Raw genomic sequence first — 23,624 nt, 5'->3', positions numbered from 1 at the left:
TCAAGCCACATCCTGAGAACATAGACAGTTTAGAAAGAAGAACATGGAACTTGGGGACTCTGTCAGAGAGGATGAGAATCTGTGTTACCAGCTAAGGAGCAAGAACACAGATGAGAGCGTTGTCCTGATGAAATGCATTGACCGTTTGACGGAGGATCTACTTTGGAAGACTTTGGGCATTTCTGAGATTGTAGAGGAAAGAGCCACTTTGATAGTAGGACTATCTGGGAGACACCAGTCCCTCCAAAGCCCCCTGATCTACGAGGTTTCTTTTCTATCACTTGGCAAATTTTTCAGATGAGTTTACGAGATGAATTTCATTAGCGGTAATTAGCTGTTACTTTCTGGGAGTTGTCTATTCCACCAAACATAGCCATTTTAGTTGGTGGTTTCTGTTTAGGTGCGCACTTATTATGGATATATTTGTGTGTTTTAAGATATGTGACATTTGAAGTTAAATTAGCTTTTGCTGTCTTCCTAAGGACTGTTCAAAAGCTTATAATTATCAAGTTTTAACTTTTACATGAATTATATAATTATTTTTCCTATTTCTTTTAACATCTCTGTAAGGAATTCTTTGGTTTCTTCTGAAGTAAGATGTGATATTTTATAGCAATGTTTTAGAAGATGTACCAAGTTTATAGATGCAATATACCAGTATAATTAACTTAATCTGGTAGCTTCACCCTTCTGTCTCTTTACAACAAATTCTTCTATAATATAATAAAATGTTAGTTATGGGCAGGAACTTCACACTTGATAAAAGTTTTGTTTTATTATTAATCTCTCGACCAGCTTTATGTCAAGACCACATATGTGCTTGGAAAATACTTCTCCTTAATGGTCATCTTTCAAAAGCTAGAGGACTTTTGAAAAGTCCATATTTGAAAAATAACCAATATTGTTTCTACAAAAGGAAGTGTAAAAGAATAGAGCCATGATACTCCAAACAGTGTTAATATATACGAATTTGAAAATGGAGGCTATTTTCTGTCACCAATAGGAATTCCTCAAAATAGCATGTCTTACATAACATTACTAAGAAAACATTTATAGTTTGCCTAACTTGAAAAATAAATATAGATTGGATTTGTTAAACTAATGATAAAACTATTTGCTACTAAAACTTAGACATTCATGAGCTAGATTTAGCAAAGGGCCACGAAAAAGCAGGTGCATTATGTCTTAGAAAGTAAGAATTTTTCCAAATAAAGAAGTCCTATGTAATTGGACTGCGGTGCTTTCTAAGATAAGCATTGGTGTTAGACAGACCCAAGTTCAGTCCTCAGCCTTGCCCCATGGACAGATGACTTAACCTCTTGGTAGTTTTCTCAATTTAAAAACAGAGCAATAATTTAACATTAATGTTAACCTACTCAGGGCTCTTATGCAGGTGAATGTACGTTAACCCAGTGCCCAGCCTATAATAAACAACTAATGTCAGTTTCTCTTATTATCATAATTATTATTAAAACTGCATCAGACCTTGATTGGTGTGTGTGCACACCCACCATCGCACACGTGTGCAGTGTGTGCTCACAGGCGCTTCCCCCGTGTCAAGGGCGACCCCGGTCGAGTCCACTCTGTACCACGCGTGTCGCACATACGTAGGATGGCTTGATGAATTCAGCAGTGTGTAAAGGAGCAAAAAATAATTTAAAAAAACCTTCACGGAAGATTTGTGTTCTGCTGCACAATTTTAGTGAAGTATCAAGCAGGCTCTCGTGCCGCACCCTGTCCCCACGTGGGAGGGTGAATAGCAGAAGGCTCCAGTTCTTAACTACTTCCCCGGCGCCTCTGTAATGATGGAGTGGTGTGCGCTACCTTGATAAAAGCTATTCAGAAAAGCAACTGCCTTTATTTTACCTCCTGTGCTATTTGCGGAGAAGAGCTGGAGAGTAGTTTGTTTTGCCTGGAATGAACTACTTTATGAATTTTAATGTGTGATATAATATTAAAAGCTAAACCAGGATTAAAGAAGATTTTTTTTGTGCTAAGCTAAAATAGTACTTAGTAGAGTGAGGTATAAAAGATTTTTGTTTCCATTTTTACCTGGGGAAAAAAATTTCAGCTTTCATATTTTTGAAAAGCTGTCCAAGTCAGTTCCCCTTAAGCAATAGCTTGTGTTTAGGGGAAAAAATGTGATTCCAGAATTCTAATAGCTTATCTCTGATAAGATGCCTATCTGAGCCAACAAGATGATAAAGAGCTTTTCTAAATATTTTTAAAATGAGTAATACAGTTCCTTAATATTTTTAAAAGTTACTGCTCTCACTTTAAAAAAAAGAAAATGTTTCATGTGCTTCTTTTCCACTTTTGACTATGTTAGCTGCTAGGAAATGGTTATTTGACTTTTTTTTTTTTTTTGTAAATAATTTAAAATGTTTGCTTGTTGATTCAAGTGGTAATTGCTTTATTTAAAAAATTAAACCAAAGAAAATTTTAGAAGCAAAATCACAAGGTTGAAACAAATGATTATAGCCCACCTTGAAGATAAATTCTCAAGCATCATTTTTACAGAAGAATGAAAATTACTTTCAAAACACTGAAACTCCCAAGTTTCCAAAGCCTGCCCTCTTAACGACTGCTAAGCAGATCACTACCAAGGAACTATTTCTTCCAATGCACTGGACTCCATGCCTCCATTTCCATAACATCCAGTGTTCAAAGCGATTGAAATGGCTTTTCTTTTCTCTTTCATTTAAGCAGTGAGAAAAATAGGTATTAAAAGGGACCCCATGGGGTGATCAAATCTATCCTTCTGCCTCAAAGCAAGACCACCCCAGAGCGAAGTTGTGAATCTCACCAAAGCAACTTTGTAGGCAGTTTATGGTAATGCGGTAACTCTTCTGGCTCCTAAAGTGGTGTTTAGCAGATTATTGCTTCAAAGCCCGCTGTCTGTGCCTGGTGGCCCCGTCCTTAACCGCCTCCCTGGGTGCCCCTGCTCGCTGGAGTCCCAGAGCTGGTGGGGGCACCTGTGAGGCCAGCCTCCTGCCGTCTCTGATGCCGGTGGGCCCCGTGTCCTCCCCGGGGCTGCGGTCCAGCCGCTTCCCAGCATCCTTGTTTCTGAGCTCGCAAGGCTAGTGTCCAGGTAGGAGAGTCTAGCCACATCCTCCAGAGGTGACTTACTTTGCTAACTGGCTGCAAGTTAGAAAGGGAGTCAGATGGCATCAGTTTTGAATCAAGCTGATCATTACTTTCTAAGCGCAGGGAATTAGATTGCTTAATGAATTCTGCCCCTCTTTTGATACCAAATATTTGGGGGCAAGGTGAAATAAAGATTAGAAGTCTTGCTGTTTGGGAGAAGGTGTCATCTCGGGCCCCAAATTATTCATTTATCCTAAAGTGAGGTTGAGTTTCTACTATTCATAGTAAATGAGAGGGAAGGTCCAAGATAGTCAGTTTGCAGAGAACGGAAATATGGATTCTCTAAAGGTCACTAAGAAGAGTGGTTTTTGATGAATCATGTTATCGGGAGAAACATGGTCCTGCATCTCCGGTAACTTTCCATTTACGTTTTCATTGGTTTCCCAGTAAAAAGCAGCTTTGTGGTTCATATGCGAATGTCCCAGGCTGGTTCCTGTAACTGTATAATAAAAGTCAGATTTTTATTTTAATGATTTAAAGTATTAAGGATTGCTTTTTAAGTTTTAAAAAAGATTATATCATCAGTAAATTTTGAGGTTGATTTCCCACCTACATTTTTTTGTCATTTTTCTGGTGATATCTGCTTATCATTTTTACCAAAGGGATTGATACTGATTCCTCAGTCAAGATTATATAGTTTGCATGTATATTATCTACGGTGAAACAGATCATCAGCCCAGGTGGGATGCATGAGACAAGTGCTCTGGCCTGGTGCACTGGGAAGACCCAGAGGAATCGGGTGGAGAGGGAGGTGGGAGGGGGGGTCGGGATGGGGAATACATGTAAATCTATGGCTGATTCATATCAATGTATGACAAAACCCACTGAAATGTTGTGAAGTAATTAGCCTCCAACTAATAAAAAAAATAAAATAAAATAAAAATAATACAATGCAAAAAAAAAAGAAATAAAAAACAAACAAAAAAAAAGATTATATAGTTTGAGTATATTTGTAAAACCATGATTCTATATTTTGTGTGACTTGCAGTCATGTTCTATTAAATATTGTGAAATATTTTCTTACTGTCTGGTTCCACAAGTTAAAGGGAAATAGTTATACAGGGGTGCCAGAAAGCGATAAAATAATTACACAGAACAGCTTGGACATGCACGTGTAAAGTGCAACCAGCCTTTATGATAATTAAGCAAGGCACTCTACCTGTTTCATGGATGGATAGAAGATTTAAATATGCAGCTCTGCAAATGGCTTTGTTATGGAAGATTTTTAAATGAAACATAAGTGGAAAAGGCATAAAAAAGGAGTCTAAAATTAAAAAGGCCATAGTATATAATAGCTATTAGTGGTGCGATTGTCTATTAGGCATCAGGTACCCAACAAAGATATAGCACTGTGCATTACAATTTTAATTGTGAATTTCCTTTGTTAGAATTGCAATGGAAGGTAATTGGGTAACAATTAGTTTGGGGTTTTCAAGTCTTTGAAACTATTCTGCTTTCCAGAAAACTTACTTTATGGTATTATAATTCCTGGTTGTCAGCTGGCAGTTGCTGTCATATTGCAGATGCAATCACCTGTGACAATGCGACCTCCTTACCTTAAGCAATCTGATCTCCAGCTAATAACTAATGTTGAATGACCACCCTGTTGATCACCTTGATCATAAAAGGAGCAACAATGTCCAGTTTGGATGCTGAGCCTGAGAAGCTTCAAAACAATTTGGCCAATGGTAAATGACAGGCATGTTCAAAATGTTTTGTAGGTGAAAACAGCTACTATTGCCACTGAGAGGAATGGGAAACCAGAGAACAATACCATGAACATTAATGCTTCCATTTACGACGAGATTCAGCAGGAAATGAAGCGTGCTAAAGTTTCCCAAGCTCTGTTTGCGAAGGTGGCAGCTACCAAAAGCCAGGTAAGACCCTCTGTTTGGCATGCAGACTGTTGATCCGCTGTGCCTGTGGAAGTTCATTCAAAGGAGTGTCTGTCTGCAGTTTGAACTTGCGTCCCTGAGAGGTCGAGGTTTCCAGGAGTGTTGACGGCTCTGGGATGAGACAGGGTTCAGATTCAGGTAATAGATACTCGACTGTGTTTTCTCTAGCAGCCATCATCCAAGTCACAGATTTCTCAGTAAATCCCTCAGTCAGTTAATAGTTGTTTCCAGGAGAGTATTGTAGTGTGTAGGAGGTTTCTCCATCTGGTCTATTGTAGTGGAACAAATAACTTGAGTTATTATTATTTCATTAGAACTTGGGTGACCTTGATTTCCATCCTAAAATACTGTGAACATTGTAGTTCATTTCTGTTCCAACTCTGACATCTACCACCATTAGGTGCACTTATTAAAGCAGACACACACACACACACACACACACACACACGTATATCTTTGCATATTAATAATTGTATATATGCATATATATATGAAACAAATTTAATTACAATTGGAAGAACTGTCTAAATCTTTTAGACACTGTATATGATACACAATTTTAATTACAGTTAGAAAAATTGTCTAAATCTTTTGAATTATAAATGAATAGAATTGAATATGGAAAAGTTACAAATCTTTACAAGATGACATAAAAAAGGACAGATAATGCAGTCTTTTATCAGTATGATTGCTATAAACTGGTAATTTAAGTTTATCAAATATAGGGTCATCTACATGAACAAATTCACAGTTATCTACAAGCTCTTGTTCAAAGGCAGGAATACTTTGTAAAGGACCGGAAGAATACTGAAATCTCTTCCTCTTTGCAGAAAGATTTCAATTCTTGTGTTGGGAAGGTCCCCTGGAGAAGGGAAAGGCTACCTGCTCCAGTATTCTGGCCTGGAGAATTCCAGGAACCGTATAGACTATGGGGTCGCCAAGAGTCAGACACAACTGAGCGACTTTTCACTTCACTTGATAACACTAGCCAAGTGAGATTGAGAGGCAGTCAAAGAAATTTTAGACACATACATTTCATTATCATTAGTGAACTCTCCTTTATAAAACAGCCAGGCTGCTGTCAACTTCTGACAAGATTATACCATCCTGAGACTTACTTACAATGTGATGTATTTATAATATAACTTTTATTATTAGCTTTTTCTGGAATCTTACTCTAGCAACGTCAATAGTGGTCCTTGATGGGAGTTTTGCTTGAGAAGAGGTTGTTCTTGTTTAAGTTATAGGCTGGCTGAAATACTTAAGGGGTATCTTGGAAACGTTATATAAAAATGGTTAAACTCAAGCTGTGGACTGTAAAAATTATAGCTTTATAGGCCACATGCCTGCCTACCCTTCAATCACTGTCAAAGTGATAATTTCTACAATAATATGTTTCTTTTATTGTGAGATTCTAAACATCAAGTGCTGTTTAAACATTAAACTGAATTGTTTATGTTAGCGCTGTACCCGGCGTGTCATACATCAGGCCACCGTAATCTCTCATGGAATGTAAAATTCTGTCATGAATCATGGCTTGTATATCGGAAATTACTGTAATTTTGATTGGAAATTACAGGGCTCTTGAAATGTTTCTAATTATGATAGAATGTTAGAGCCGCTTCAAACCTGTGTGCTTCTTCAGATGTCTTCATTTACATGCCAAGACTCGGCGTTAAGGAGAAATGCCCTGTGCTCACGTTGCCCCTCACCCACCCAGCCTGCACCTTCTTACTATTTAGTATAATTAGGATGAGGATCGCCTAGGTCAACATATTTTGTCCCACCTTTCTCTGTGATTATGCAGCTCTTCTGACCTTTCCAATTAAATTACTGAGAATAACAGACTATCTTCCTACAAGGCCGGACACTTTCCCCAAATCTCCAGAATAGATAAACAGAGAAACTAAACATGCATTATTGCAGTAAGGGGCAGCCCTCAAACCCACAAACAGAAATAGATATTAAAACTTTCTGGTAAGTTGGCATCTGTCATTTAATGCCTATCCCCGCCCGACCCCCCAACCCATTTCCTGTCTTACGAGAGCATATCTCCTTCTGCCTAGCTGTGTTTTGGCGACCTTCATTCTTTCTTTCTTTTAAACAGTACCCCAATTCTGCCCGTCTAAGCTGAGTTTCTGATGTTGGAGCCATTCAGACAGGGTTCACTTCAGTTTAGTCGCTCAGTCATGTCTGACTCTTTGCGATCCCATGAACCGCAGCACGCCAGGCCTCCCTGTCCATTACTGGCTCCCGGAGTTTACCCAAACCCATGTCAGTTGAGTCAGTGATGCCATCCAACCATCTCATCCTCTGTCTTCCCCTTCTCCTCCTGCCCTCAATCTTTCCCAGCATCAGGGTCTTTTCCAATGAGTCATTTCTTCGTATCAGGTGGCCAAAGTATTGGAGTTTCAGCTTCAGCATCAGTCCTTCCAGTTAACACCCAGGACTGATCTTTAGGGTGGACTGGTTGAATCTGCTTGCAGTCTAAGGGACAGTGGTAGCAGTGGGTTGATAATGTCACTGTGAGTGATGTTCTGGGGGGTTTAAGCATCCTTCCTTTGTATCCCTGTCCTGCAAAGCTCCCCGTGAGTCACTTTCAACCACATCAGTTGTAGCTTCTGTGTATCTGCCATGATGAAGTGTTCCCCGGAACCCCCAAAGCTGCTGGCTCATCACCTCGGTACCGGTTGAAGGAGAATCCAAGGGTCCAGCTGTAGACTGTTGGGGTCCAGCAGACTGTTAACTTTCATTCCCTCACATCACAGTTCCCAACTACTAATTTACTGCAACTTCATTAAAAAGCATTTTTTGTCACTTTCTCTTCATTGTTCAGTTGAAATGTTAGCTACCCTCTTCATGAAAATCTAAAGGTTGATGATTGCCGAAAAATAAGACCGTCCGAAAACGGTATGCATCACTAAGAGAGGAGGCCCGACTTAACAGGGGCAGATAGTCATTGACACGCTGTGTTCTCTTGCCATGGTTTTTATGAAGGAAATATAAAAACTGGAATACAAACCGAAACAAACAAAAATCTTCAGATGAGACCGGCCTTTCGCCTGGTCAGAACTCTCAAATTGTGAGTTATTTATGCCTTGGATCCACTTGCCGAGGCCCGTCAGCACGCAGGTACCCCAGGTACCGAGGGAGGAGCTGGAGGCACTCTTGTGTCAGCCCGTTCAGGCCCGTCCGCTTCTGTATCTGGCCCTGATTCTCTCTGTCGGCTTAACATCCATCACCTTTTTTGTGCTAGACCCCATCATGTACTATATATTGCCTGCATTTAGTTTTCAGTAATCCTGTGAGCTATCACATTGATTTTCTCTGTTTACACACTAGGGTCACTTGACTACAAGTAGGAGAGCTAACCCCAAGTTCCCCGCATCACTATTCTACTGTCTTCTCAAGGTTCCAGGTAGCATCAGGCCCAAAGTTAGCTCCCCTCCTCCAGGAAAGAGGAATTTGGGATGCTGAACTAATCGATGGTCAGAACGGTGGGGGCTTTCCTGTCTTCATTGACATATTCATGGGTTATGGGTTCTCGCCATCGGAGGGTTCTTGAAACCTGAGCTGCTTCATGCCTGGTTGGGGCTGGGGTGTAGGGAGGGGTGCCTGGTGAGGACTCAGAGGGGGCCGTGGTCCCAGCTCTGTCACTGGCATTAGAGCGCTGGGAGATGGGAGGGGTCTCATGCTGTCCTGTACGCGGAAGAGCGTTGAAATTTACAATACTGTAACACAAACAGATAATGGCTTGTAATGTGTTAAGCCAGAGACTCAGACCTTCACACAGAGTGACTTATTTATTACCTATTTGTATATCTCAGATACCTTTCATTTTACAAGGTAAAGCTTTAGGTAGGTTGTCTCAATGGCAGGCAGCAGAATTTTTTTTAAAAGACAGCACAGCCCTAGAATGTTGTGGAACCAGATAACATAGTAACTGTGGCCTGCAATGACTAATGCACCAGAGTGTTTTCAGGAGAAGAAACCAACTCTGCAGATCCCACCATTGCACATGTATTACATCTTCTCTTCGATGAGCAATAGAAATGAGATTGTTTTAACTGTAATAGAAATGTCTGGGTAAAATATGCAAGTGCAGGCTGAAGGAAGGCTACTTTTTGTGCTTGGGTAAGAAAGCAGGCTAATGCAAACTTTAAAAAGATGATATGCTTTAAACATAATGCGAATAGCTACAAATGAATACACTTTATATTCTGGGTATTCAAATAAGCAGCCGTTTTTTTTCCAAGTGAATCATACTGGAATTTTATCAAACATTTAGTCTGATAACATTCAAATAATTATAGGAGCAGAATTCGCTAATTTTACTGTTAAAAAAAATAGTTGATTTGGGTAATAACCATTACAGTATCAAGGTTCAGTTACTCTTCAGTGGCTCTGCTGTTTTCATATGGGAGATGGAAATGGAATTCTTTCCTTAATGGTGGCAGATGTTGGAATCTAATTTTATTCCACAGCAAACCCCCTGAGAGCTCTGAGACTTAAGGTGTATGTCCAGCAAGGGGACATTAGCAGTGCTGCAGGCCTTGCCTTGTACATCGAGTTGTTACATTGATTTTCGTGTTTGCGGAGGTGGGGCTTGCAGATGCAGTGATGCTGCCGGAGTGAAGGGCTTTCACTGTGCAGCTGCATCCCCGCTTGCGTTTAGAAAGTGATTTCTCTCTGGCACTTTATTGAACAGGGTGTTTCTTTTAGGTAAAGCAGTCAGATGATGGAAATTCTATTTGACTGAACATGCTTTCAGTAGAATCGTTTGCAGTCTCTACCCACCGGTCCTGGCGAGTTACTGGACACTTTGGCTGCAACAACTTTGGTGAATATATGTGGTTTTTCGCACTAAAAAAAGAATTTCTGCCTCTGTGAAAATAGCGTGCCAGTCGAAGCAACCAAATAATTCAAACCTCTTGCACTCTTTCACCTACTTTGAGACACTTTTTTCACTGTCAGACCTGTAGGATGGGAGAGAGAAGGGAGAGTGAAGGAGAAAGAATGCTTTCGTGCTCACTGGGCTTATAGGTGAAAAAAAGAAAGTATCTTTGGGTTTGGAAATTCTTAGATGGTGATTGGAATGCCTTAAATACGAGGAAGACATGTCACACATCATCCGTGGTAGAAATAGGGCTGCTGTTTGTTGTTCAGTCGCTAAGTCATGACTGGCTCTTTGCAACTCCATGGACTGTAGCCCTCCAGACTCCCCTGTGCGTAGGGCTAAGAATATCATTTTTGTTGCTGGTTATAGGAATCTACAGTGCTAAAATCCAGGAGAAAAAAAAAATCACATAACCATGTGCATTCCGTATAGCAGACTGCATTCTGTATTCCAGCGTGTCAGCAAAGGCATCTTTTATTTTGTCAGAATCACATTGCTTTCACAGAAACCTCACTTGGAAGCTCTGTGCTGACTCATTCTTTTGGAATGTTCTCCTAACAGACTTCGCTGCAGCAGGATTTCACCTGTGCAGCCTCCTGTCTCAGACCCGCAGGAGGCCCCTGCACGTTTCTGAGCCCCGGTTCCAGCGATTTCCAGAGCCGCCTGCTTCCCCGGCAGCCTGTGGGAAGGCCTCTCCCCCGTGTCCCCAGAGCCCCTTCCCTTGGGCTGACGGAGCTGCCTGCAGCTGGGATCGAGGGAGGGAACCGCCCTTCTCCACCTCGCGCCTTATTTTATCTTCACGTATCTTTCCTGGTGGGGAGGAGACCCTCAGGAGATACAGGTTCTCTTTCCCTGGACCAGCTTCCAGGGAGGAGGAGGAGGCATGAGCTTGAAGGGAGGAGAACAGTAAGGCAGCCCAATGCACAGCATCTCAGGACCTGCTGGTGCCCAGGTTAGCCCACGTCTGGGGAGGCTCCGTGCTGCCTTCGTGATGAGGACCTGGAGTCCTGCCCATCTCCTGGTATGGTGTTCTGCACTGTGCGATCTCTAAGAGTCCATTCTGTGTAAATACCGGGGTCCCTATTAGATTGACTTTTCTTTCTTTTTTTTTAACTTGAATTATGCTTCTATTTTTTTAATTAATTTTGTTATTGGAGTATGCTGCTGCTGCTGCTAAATCACTTCAGTCATGTCCGACTCTTTGCGACCCCATAGACAGCAGCCCACCAGGCTCCCCTGTCCCTGGGATTCTCCAGGCAAGAACACTGGAGTGGGTTGCCATTGCCTTATCCAATGTGTGAAAGTGAAAAGTGAAAGTGAAAAGTGAAAGTGAAAAGTGAAAGTGAGGTCGCTCAGTCATGTCCAACTCTTCACGACCTGATGGACTGCAGCCTACCAGGCTCCTCTGTCCATGGGATTTTCCAGGCAAGAACGCTGGAGTAGGTTGCCATTGCCTTCTCTGTTATTGGAGTATAGTTGCTTTATAATGTTTTGTTCATTTCTGCTGTATAGAAGAGTGATGGTCATGAATCAGGGTAATGATGGTATAGAAGAATAAATGATCCCATTTAGACCACAGTACAGTATGTTCTCATGAGTTATCAATTTTACACATGGTATCAATAGTATATTTGTGACAATCCCACTCCCCAACCAGGGATGGAATTCATACCCCCTGCATTGGAAGCATGGAGTCTAACCAGTGGACCACTAGGGAAGCGGACTTAGTTTTCTAAAGTGTAGACCTATGCTTTATGTTTTGAGGGGTCCCTAGCCTCTGGGGTCTAAGGCCTGGTCATAGGAGGTGAAGTTTATGTAATAATAATAGGAATAAAGTGCACAATAAATGAAATGTAATGCACTTGAATCATCCTGAAGCCAGCCCCTCCCCTCAGTCTCTGGAAAAAGCATCTTCCACAAAACCGGTCCATGGTCCCAAAAAGGTTGGGGACCACTGTAGTCTAGTTGATTGCTAAACAGGACTTCTGAAATTAATGGCTTTAAATACATAAACATTGACATAATATAGCAGTTTGAAGGTACATGATTGTATGTTATACAGTGTTTTAAGAACTATACCTGTGAATCTGAATATGAGCTCTTTTCACATTTCTGCATTATAAAAACAAGCATGTATTTTAATTAATCTGGGGTTTGATCACAGAGGTAGGTTCAGAGTTATTCAATAGAAGCTTACCTGCTGATTATATTTTTGGCTAAAATATCACGTAAAGGGGTGTTGTCTCCCTACACACTTGATACTGTTTATTTCAGCAAGTCAAACCAAAAGTTTTCGGATATCTTATTGCCGCCTGCAAATCCTTGAAAAATTTCTTTTCTTCTAAAATTTAAGATTAAGTAACTGCAGTCATGTAAATATATGTTCCTCATTCTCCCATTTAGTAAGTTCACTGTAACAAGTATAATCATAACTCATTAAGCCCAGTTCTCCAGCTTTCAAAAAATGTCATAAAAAATTTTTACTCAGGATTTGGAAAGAAGCAGTTTGTAACTATTGAGTCAGCTCTCTAAAAGAGGGTCAGTACATGAGGAAGTTTGGGGAGGGTGACCCCCAGAGCAGGTCCTTCAAGGCAGGCCAGCGTGTGATGCCTTCTAAGGCATGAGTATACCAAGCATGTATCTGTAGAATCTACTGTAATCTAGGGCCACCTTTTGTCCTGAAATGTAATACAAGTTGAAAAGTGTAGACTCAGGATATCTTATGAAAGTTCCTCTTTTTGGAAGCCTTCTATTGGGTTGGCCAGAAAGTTCGTTCAGGTTTTTCCTACCCAAACGGAACTTTCTGGCCGACCCAATATAGTTAGCTTGACAGTTGAAGAGCTAAAGGACAGGCTCCACTATCTACAAAATGGGAGTAGGGAACAGACCAGACCAGTGGGATTTTAACTCTCAGCAGGAACGAATTTCAAAACGGAATGCTATTCAGCTAAACTTCGTGTGTAATTATAACACCGATATAGTTCTTTAACAGACTGCCAAGTGAACAGACAAAGTGTTTTCTCAAAAGTCTCACCAGTTGTCTTTTATGGCTTGGGTAGTAAAGGTAGGTTTTATTTTAGCTTTATCTTCTTTTTCCCTCATATGAGAAATGAAAATAAAGGCCCTGTGAAATGAATGAGCTATGAAAATGCATTTATGCAAAATGACAATAGAAAAATAGCTCTAGAAGAAACTGCACTGTTAAAATTTCACATCAATGAAAGGTCCTAAAAGAGAGGAAGAACTTACGTTGGGAATATGAATCTGATGCAGGATTTTTTGTCCCTGCTCAAAGAAGACCTTTAGTACCTTAAGAAGTAACCTTTGGGATTATTCATTCCTATAACTATAGTTGTTATGCTTTTATACATGCTGTTCTTTTGCCTGATAAAATGACACAACTAAATCATAGACCAGCCATGTAAATATCTATATCTGCATGTACGAAATATATATATTTAAAATAGATTTTAGAGGTTAATAGGAATGTAGCCATTCTATAATTTATCATTAAGTATCTTGTAAAAAGAAAAGCTCCGATCTGCTGGTGCCATCACCATGTGATTGCTAAAGAGATGAAGTTGTCCTTTCTCTGAGACTTCACCTATTTCGGGTGTCTGGTCATAGAGAACATATTCTCTGTTGAGTTCTTGCTTCAGCCATCCCAGTGGCCTTTTCTTTTCTTTTTTTTAAACGACTGCGTTTTCAGCCCGTAGGCTTCAGGAATTGGGCTGAAACGCACAGTCTCATAACCCGCCCGCCTCCCCGGCCGCCTCAGAGCCTCTGCTCCTGTAAATCAGATCACAGGCAGCATGCTGTCGTATAATAAGGTGTCTGATCCTTATTACCAGTTTGTTGATGCACAGACTCCTTCAAATTGACCATTGCAACACATGGTTTCCCCTGAAACTAGCTGTGATAATTAGCGTGGTTCTAATGAGACAGAATGTCACTGATCTTCTGCTGAACTGTCGAGCCCCGACGCTGCGGATGGGAACTGTCAGAGCCTGCCATCTGTGACAGCGCTTGGCACATCCCGGTGGCTGCCGAGAGCATGCTCAGTAGACTAGTTTCAGACAAATGGCCCTTTACTTGACGAGGGCCCTGCGTTCTGTTCAACTCAAGAACGCTGGCTGCAACTTCGGCCCATGCCAAAACTCATTTTGCGATCCGAAGGCAGAGAAATATGTAAGCCTCTGTTGTAGGTTGCAGAAGAGAGGACCCTTTTATTTAGCAGGTGAATTTTCAGTGGCATTCCTTCCTTTGGGCTTGTTTTCCCCCTCCTCTCTTTCTTTTTTTTCCCAATGGCCCCATCCAGTCACTTAATGGCAAGGCAGTCATTGAAGAGCCTCTTCCCCAGTTTTCATCCTGCCTTGTTTAAAAGAGATTTGTTGAGGAGTTGGGCTGGCTCATCACGATGGAGTAGTCAGATGCAGCAGAGAGGGGAAATGAAAGAAATAGTTGAGAATGTGTCTAGGAATACACAAGTCGGATAGCAGAATGAAAACGGACAGGACCGTGAGATCTGAAAGCTCCAGAGAGGAGTGGAGAGTTCTGTGTGCGTGTGGTTGTTTTTTTTTTCCTGGAGTACAAGTCCAGTGCTGCTTATCATTCCAAAATATGCTTTGTTGCTTTTTATTTCCTCCTCTCTGGCAGACCACACAGGGCTTGTTCTGAAGAACATTTTCACTAATCTGATCAGGCAGCCAAATACGCCGGGAAAACTGCTTTAATGATCCCACTAATTACCTCAAGTCAATATGAACTGTATTATTAGACTGAGGGAAAATATTCCATTAGGTCTCCCCCTTGGGAGTTCCTCCGCTTTGTGATGTCACCGGAGCCTTCACCCTCTCGCTTGTAATTAATTTTATTTACACACGCAGGCACGCACAAGGTCACACCTGCACAACCGTCGCTGGCCAGGGAGCGTGTGGCACTCGGGCTTAATCAGATCTGTCATAATTACCATTCTGCATGTTTCTGACACACGCTGTGAAATATTTCAATTTAACTGCCGCTACCAGCACAACCAGATGTAGCGCGAGCGTGGCTGCATTGGAAATATTATTCCTCAGGATAAACTCTCTCCTCCTCCTCCTCTCGCCCCCCTTTCCAGCTAATGTAGCACAGAAGCTGATGGGTCCTGTAAATCTTGAATGCAGCGCTAGATTGATAACAGGCGATTAGACAGTTTAACCACAAACAGCTTGTTCATTTTTCACAAATGAAAACCACATGTGGTGTAACTAAAATTTCAGGCCCCCCCTTTTTTTTAAGAGTTGGGGGTCTGCATGTGCATGTGTGGGAGATGTTCTTAAATAAAAATAAAATGCGATGGACAAAAGTGTCTAGAAAAATAGAGAAGTTGCCTAGTTTTTTTTTTCCCAGATAGTTTTATCCAAACTATCATCAACTTCCTTTTTTTTTTTTTTACCTTTGCCAAAAGTCAGATGGAAAAAGATGGTACTCTCCATTCCCCCCACCTTTTTTTTTTTTCCCACAAGTTTTCTTTTTTCTTTCTTTTTTTGGATGGGAGCAATAATATCCGTTTAGTCTCTGCCTTTTTATTTTGTCAGTGTCAAACCTTTTTTTTTTTTTTTTAACTTAAATTCAGAAAGAATTTCTACAGTGGATATATGCAGTTTTTTAAAGGAGAGTTTCCCTTATTTATGTCAATGAAAAGTTGTTAGTTTAGGCATGGCGATCATATTCCTCACAATCCCAAAACAAAAATGGACCCATCAAAAATCTATTTCCCAGAGAGGTGTGTTGATTTGCAGAATTGGTGTGAAGGGTAGAACTGAAAACCAGTGAAATCTGTTTGTTTAGAAATAGTGGAGACAGCCTGGCAGAAAGTGCAGGTGCAGGGTAACCATTAAGGCCAAAGTTATCACCAGTCTCAGAAGAATCCAGCCATAAGAAAATTAAAGTATTGGAGCTGTAAGAAGGCAAAAGCTGGTGGAAAACTAAAATTAAGAGAGGAGGAAGGAATAGGATCTGTGGTGATGTAGAACTGTACCTCTAGAGAAGGCTTGCAACAATCCACTTTAGAGACCATTTAAAATGTAGATCGAGCTAGTTAAATATCTTTTAATGCCAAATAAAATACACTCTTCCTTTTTATCTTTATTTTTGTTTTACTACTGAAGTTATGAGCCTCATTTCGAAACTTCCTCACTTGATAAGAGGTGCCATTTCCCACGGAATAGTGAATTTTTCTCCTTTCTTTCCTTTCTTTAGCCATTTACCTTGCTTCCTTTTTTCCTTATGTTAAAAAACAGGAAAGTTTCCCTTCTCAGTTTTTCACTGTTTGCTCTGTGTTTGCTTCATAATGTCTTCCAACTTTGCAACTAGCATCTTTCTGCCTATTCATCCTTTTTCTTTTGGCCTGAATATCACTTTAGAGGAGAAGAAAGTATTCGTCTTAGAATCCCTCTTGCATATGAACTGCTGAGCAGTTCACATAGCTGATGTCTTCAGTCTTAATCAGCCTGGGTAGTCATTTTGCAAGATACTATTATCGTGGAAGATTAAAGTCCCACATTACCTGTCACTTCACTGACTTCTATTGAGTGCAGGTACGATCTCAGAATCCTTCTTAACACAGAAGTGAAGCACTGGTTGCTAATAAGTGAGGTCCACCCACCGCGGCTGTCACTTGTCCTCTGGGATACCCAGAAGGAGACTTGCTCTATCTGTAACGTAGTTGTATGGGGATGAGAAGAAGAAATAAGAAACGTGGGGGTAAGAAATTGCAGCTTGTGACTCCTGTCCTGCCTCTGCTTTAATGACCCTGAAGAATTCTGCACAGCTACTTCAAAACAGGTGAGCCAGCATGCACATGAAATCATATTTTGCAGTCATTGAACTTGGCTCTTAAAGGAAACTTGCCTTGTTTCATTGCAAGTGAAAGTTTCCATTTGTGACCTAAGAAGTCATCCCCGGCTTTCCACATTTGCAAACTTTAGTTTTCGTATGTTAGGGTTTCTTTTTGTCTTAAGTATACCTGCGGATACAAAAGAGAAGAGAAAGAAGAACCAAAAAAAAAAGAATATTCAGGGATTCTGGAGTATGTGTGAAGTTTGAGTTTTGAGTAGGAGACAAGAACACGTCTTTCCATTAAATTTAACGAGACTGCAAGAATCCCCATTATTCAAGGAAAATACTGTAATTTTCTTTATGGACCCTGCTGGGTCCCTGTCTAATGCAAAGACAGTTTTCATTTATCTATTAGTGAGTCCTGGCTGCAGATTAGTAGAAAAGGATCCTGCCTTTCAGCTCAGCCCACCTTCACCCACTCTACAGTCATGTAGATCTTCAGGGAGATGTACAGGAAACAGAATTTGTTCTTTGAATATTTACTCTATTTTCAAGGTCAGCATTTTTCACCAGCATCACTGAAGTCATCAATATCATCTGTAGTGTAGCCCGTGTTTTTACTCCAAGCTGAAGAAAAGAGGAGAGTGTGGTTCCTGGTTATCTTATGTCAGAAACATACTGATCTGCAAAGTCACTTGTGGTTTATATAACAGCTTGTACATAAACTTCATCTTTCAGAGAAGGCCTTGGGGATTGCAAAGAGTAGGGGTCCCAGTTTCCCGGCCGTCACGTTGTGGAGACCCAGGCAAGTTGCGTGACCTGCCAGGCCTCTGACTTTCCCCTTCTGGAAAGTGAAGCAGGTCGGGTCAGACTGCCGCATCCTGGGCAGGTCCATGTTCCGGGAGTCTGTTGCTGAGGCAGGGGCACAAGTGTGAAAAAGGATGCTGTTTTGATTGGAGGTACCGCCAGCAGGTATGTTAGTGTGGGGATGAGTCCCAGAGGAGGCAGGGTTTGGGATAATGGAAGGGCTTAGCAGATGGGGACCCAGCACTGTTTGGGGGGATGTTTTAGCCTGAAAGAAATATTTATGAGGGACGTACAGTGAGGAGAACGGGCTGTCTGAAACCCAGGCTGTGAACTCCGTGTTACGTAGTGTGAACTGAGCTCCTGATTGGTGTGCTGGCATCTGAAACCTGCTGCTGGAAAGCTGGAACGGCCGCCTCCTTCATCGGGGACCGTGCAGAGTCAGGCCAGTATGCAGAGAGCCCAAGCTCCACTGGGGCTTGGGGTTGGGTCGCTATGTGGTGGGGTAGTGGTTGCCAACACCCTGTGATTACAGATTGCTAAAGAGCTTCCTCCTTTAACATGTCTTTTTTGGGGTTTTTAACTGATGCCTGAAAGTCCACCTTCAACTTCTCATTTTAGGGGATTGATTAAAAAAAAAAAACAAAAAACGTTCTTCAAGGCAGGATGGCACATCAAAGGGGAAAAAATAGACGCAGTCCACGAGAAATCACAGGTTTGGAAGAGGTGGCTGAAATGGAGAGGTAACTGGGTGAAGGAGGCAGGGAATGAGAGCCGGTGTGAAGGAGTTACCTTGACACTCTTGGCTGCAAGCTTGTCACCTAGTACCTGGAGCATCTAATAGCTGCTGAGGGGTGCCTAGCCCCAGATGTCTTCTTTAAATGTTTCCCCGTTTGTTACATACCAACATTAGGCTGCTTATCAAGGCGTTACTTGACTGGTTCGTTGATGGAGTATTTGGTGGTTAGAATGAAACGCAGATTAGGTAAAAAATAAATTACTTTCAGTGGGGTCAAGGAAGTGAAGGCTGTAAATAAAATATACGTTCACAAACAGACAAATGCTATTAGGAAAATCCAGCTTGGTCCATGCCAAGCTGTTGCTGTCTAAATTGCCTTCTTTCTTCCTGACTTGCAATTAATTTTTGCTTGTGTGTTTGGAGATTGGGGGAAGGGTAATAGCCTAATGGGTAATGATTTTATTTTAGTATTTTGATTAAAGAGACTAAATAACTTGGACCCTGGGTAACCATAAGAACTAACGCCTTATCCATCAAGCTTAATTTCCAGGCAGAGAGTTGTGTTTATATTTTTGGATAAATTTAGCACTGAGGTGTACATAGAATGTACAGCGATGAGACAGTCATGGGCTCCTTTTCTACCCTCCGTTTACTGTCTTTCCTGTTCACTTTCTTTTCTTTCTTTAATCCTTTGCTAGCTTCCTTCTGCCTGCTCTCAAATCTGCAAGGCTATCCTTCATAGCCATTTGCCCTTTGAAGAGGTGAGGGGAAGAAAGACCAATCATTGTTTGCACGCCTCCCTCCTGCCACCCCCCCAACGGCCCGCACCTGCCTTAATTCCATTCCTTTTCCTTGCCCCGTCTTGTACCTGCCCCGATACTTTTTCCTCTTCTGTTTAGGAGACCCAGGTGTCTTTGGAAAAGTACTGTTAGTGCTGCTCTCTGGGCAGATAGACGTTTCTCAAAGGAAACTCTGCTGATCGTGCTTACCTTTATAGTTTTGGGGATGGTGTGACCTGAACTAAGTCAGAATGTGGACGCTTCCTTATTCACATGTATAAACCCATTTACTGAGTTCATAACAGGACTAGGTAAAAACACAGTGAGGTATACATATGTGCTGGTGCAACTGTCAACCAAGAAAGTTCATGCTATTAAACTATCACTTTATGAATGCCTTCTCCTCCAGACCTGAAACAGATAAATCTGACAAAAGTCTTCCCACAACTGACTTGGGGATTGAGTGAGGGTGGGGAGTTACCCACACATGCACGCACACGCACCCACACCACACACTCACACACCCAGGGCTCTGCTGAAACACCCCTGGTGGAATCCTGGGGCTCCTTGGGACGCAATATGGGAACCATTGACTAGTGATAACTGTTCCCTTCAACCCATCTCTAAGAGGTGTGGTGGCAAAAACAAACAAAAACAAAAAGCAACATGACAAAGAGATCTGTTCCAAGAATTCCTAACCACCACCATTTTCTAATCTACTAGGAGCTTATATGAGATAGTTCTGGAATAATGTTTGAAATATATATGTATATAGGTGTGTGTCTACATATCTACACAGACACATAGATGTTGGTAGGGGGCACCCTCTTCAGGAATTCTTAACCTGTGTCTCACCTTCCCCCAAGGGTCCACGCATGCACTTAGGTAGAATAAAAGAACTTTATTTCGCTGATGTCTTATTGATATTAGGCACTTAATTATCAATATAGGCAATGAGTGACAGTATTATTAGGAATACCTAAGGATTTGTCACCAATAAAAATCATAAATATTTTCATGTCACATTTTTATTGTAGATAACCTCAAAATACTGTTTTGCTCATCACTCTAAAGTTATGGTAGGTCTTAGCTCTGTTCCTAGATCTTGTTATTTAGTATGCTAATAAAGAAGCACACATTGTTATATTACTACAACATAGAGTTTTGATGACTGTATTTCAGTACAGTTGATTTTTTTTTTTTTTTGTAATTTTACACATTTTATATATGGCACATAAAAACATTGTCCTGAAAACAATGGACTTTATCAGACTACCAGAAGGGTCCATCACACAAAAGAGGGGAGACGAATGTTTAGATCAATTGTGTGTTAGAAGAAAAAAAAAATGTCTGATTTTTTAAAACAGTAGCTGAAGAGTTCTTAAATTTACCTGGGAGAGATTTATTTATTACTTTTTCAGGTGCTTATTTTTCAAGTACCCTACGCTCCAGAGTATGTAAGCATGGGTGGCGATGATTGCAGTGACATTTCAAACAACACAACCCTATACACAGCCTTTCCTCCGGTATTCTGATGCCCACGTATAGTGCCAGCATTTGGGAGAGCACCTTAGCCCTCAGGCTGGAAACGTTTTGCCAATTAAACTATACCTTGGCTCTCAGCTTCAGTCCGAGGTTTCAGCTGATCTACCTCACTGGCCAATAAGTGCTGGGAGAGATGGTCGGGTTCTATCTGTCCGCACGTCTCAGCCTTGCGGTAGACTGCCCTTTGAGGTTATTTGTGGAAGGGCGGAATGATTCAGGAGGAGTTCATCCAGGTGCAGTTTTGCCTGAGGTGGGCCCGGCGGGAGGAGGGCCGGAGACCCTGTGCCAGGGAGGCCAGGGTGGGCCCGGCTCTGCCCGCCCCTCTGGACCTGCTCTCCCGGAGAGGCCTCCCGCGCGTGTGGCCCTGGCCTGCGCGGCCGCCTTCACTGGTACCTTTCTAACCTGGCCTTTATCACTGTGACTCCCATGATGCTTCTAGAAATAGTCACCCTTTATTTCTTTTAAGTCTCTTTTTTTTTTTTCTTTTAAATCCCCAAATTCGAGTTCCTCATTTAAGCTGACTTCTGATGAGTCGCTTTGCATAATGGATAGAACAGTGTGGTTTTTGGCCGCAAAATGGGTGTTACTTTATCTGTAAAATCATAAGCAGCTTGGGAGCTTGTAATGACCCTGCCCGCTTGATGGTTCCTCTAAGATATGAGCCCCATAACTTTTACAATCCCGAATTGCCTTCCCCTGGTTTTAAACATTCTTTTGTTATCTCTCGTAGAATATCATAGAGGGAAGATTTAAATTTTTAATTCGCAGCCCCTCAATATGAGTAATGAGAGGTATTGCTCATTTGAGGATTTATCTGCAATGCTGAAAAGTTTTATATAAATCAGTGAAAAATGCAATGGCAGAAATATTTGTTTAAATTAACCTGACAATAGGTTATTTTTGTAAGCTGACAGCTAGTGTATTGAGACAATCATCACCTGAAAATTACTCATGTTATAGGTTCACATTTTTATAGGGTTTTTTTTTTTTTTTGCACATGGCATATACAGATATTCTGCAACATTTTTTCTTTATGATCATTGTAATTTTGAAGAAAAAAATAAATATTTTAAGTTTTTAATAGTGCCTTAATGCTACATAAGAAATTTGCTTCATAATATTATGGTATAAGAGCACACGTTTATTGGAGTTGAGGGATTTGGAAAAAGATAAGTTTCCCAGGAAACCTCTACTGTAAATAGTCAAATGTATATGCCTTTGACAGAAACCTTTTTTTTAACACTTCATTTTATCTTTATTTATTTATTTTTTGGCCATGCCGTGCAGTATGTTGGATCTTAGTTCCCCAACCAGGGATTAAACCCGTGTCCCCTGCATGGGACGCATGGAGTCTTAACCACTGGACCCCCAGAGGAGTCCCAGAAACCTGTTACAGGGCCTCTCTGCCTCCTAACCCTACTAGGCTGAGCTCACTTCCGATCTTACTTCTTTGAAATGCAGCATTATTATGAGTATAAGTTGTTGTATTTTGCTGTCACGCGCAGTGCCCTCAGGAATGGGAGTGGTGTATTCAGTTTTTTGCCACTAACTAAATGGCTCAGACTGTGTTATTTTTCTACTTAACCTCTGATTCCCCCAACTCACTGCCACTTCAGTGTTGCAGGGAATCTTCTGCTGTATTTTTACGCTCACTCACTGAAGTGTGAGCCTCAGGGCGTCTCCAGACCTCTTAGGTGAAGGCTTGTGCAGAGCATGCCCTGCATGGGGCTCTCCTAGTTTACGACAGATGTAACTCAGCAGAGATGGGGGTGGGTTGGAGTCAAGAAGTCCGCCAGCCTCAGTTTGTGGGAGAAATGTGGAGGGCCGGGACCGGAAGCAAGAATGGAAAAGAAGACGCAAATTCAAAAGACACCGAGGAGTAGAATTCACGGGAGTTTATGATTGTTTAGGGAGAAAACAAACAAGAAAAGTCAGATTTTTTAATTGCATCTGTTTGCCATGGTTTTTTAAAATTGAAAAATAGTGCTAGCCAGTATAGAAGAACACATTTTAAAGAAATCACAACGGAGGAAAGACCATAAAAAATATCCAAATCCCAATTAACTAGAAATAGCCTGATTTGTGTTCTTTGTATACACATATGTGTATATTTATGCATATACATACATACACATGTGTGCACATATATGCCTTTCATTCATTCTTACTCTAAACCCACCTTTTAATTAATTCCCTATTGAGGTATATTTAAGTTGCATTCAACTTTTGCTGTTACAAACAATGTTAATGTGAACATTATTATAGTTAAATATTTGTATACACCTATTATTTCCTTAGGATTAATTCTCAGAAGTAGAAATTATTGGATCAAAAAAGGCATTTGTGTTTTATTTATTTATTTTTTTTTTTTGGCATTTGTGTTTTAAAGGTAATTGCTAGTCATTCTACACTCATCATTTCCCATTGTGCTTTGGAAAGATTATACTAATTTATGCTTCAAATAGCAACCGTTCACCCGGGTGACTGGGTGAGTGGTAATGGCCATTAACAGTTAAACTATATAGAAGGAGCCGTGTTTGTGGGAGAAAGATACTGGGTTCAGGTTGGGATGTGGTAACTGAATTATTTTCATTAACTCCCCAGATACCCACATTCCTTTGGATTATATTTGTGATAATGACAACAATGATAATAATAGCTACCATTCATCATACTGTTACTGTGTGCCAAGCCCCTAGTGTGAATTATCTCAACTATTCTTACAACCCTCTGAGTGGTGGTAACATTACCTCCATTTTACAGAGGAGTAAATTCGGGTCTAGTGAACTCAAGGCACTTGACCAAGGTTACTGGGCTAGTCACTATTAGAATAAGTGTTAAAATGAAGACATAGGCTTTCTTAACAAATTGACCTTAGAGGTACATTATATAGAGGAGATGCTGCTGCTGCTGCTAAATCGCTTCAGTCGCGTCCGACTCTGTGCAACCCCATAGACGGCAGCCCACCAGGCTCCGCCGTCCTTGGGATTCTCCAG

The 23,624-nt window shown here is 41.2% G+C and overlaps 1 protein-coding gene across 5 annotated transcripts in view; it reads left to right on the top strand.

Moving 5' to 3' along the window:
• Positions 1-23,624, top strand: part of SATB1 (SATB homeobox 1) — an 83,226-nt gene that overhangs the window by 42,340 nt on the left and 17,262 nt on the right. For all 5 annotated transcript variants that reach the window (XM_043474811.1, XM_043474812.1, XM_043474810.1 and 2 more), the window contains one exon: positions 4,869-5,024. In XM_043474811.1, coding sequence (XP_043330746.1) covers positions 4,869-5,024 — 156 coding nt within the window. The remainder of the gene's footprint in view (positions 1-4,868; positions 5,025-23,624) is intronic.

This window comes from Cervus canadensis, chromosome 7 (genome assembly GCF_019320065.1).
Source record: "Cervus canadensis isolate Bull #8, Minnesota chromosome 7, ASM1932006v1, whole genome shotgun sequence".
Classification (NCBI taxonomy): Eukaryota; Metazoa; Chordata; class Mammalia; order Artiodactyla; family Cervidae; genus Cervus; species Cervus canadensis.
The sequence above is the reverse complement of the archived record's forward strand: the minus strand, read 5'-3'. Positions and strand labels throughout refer to the sequence as shown.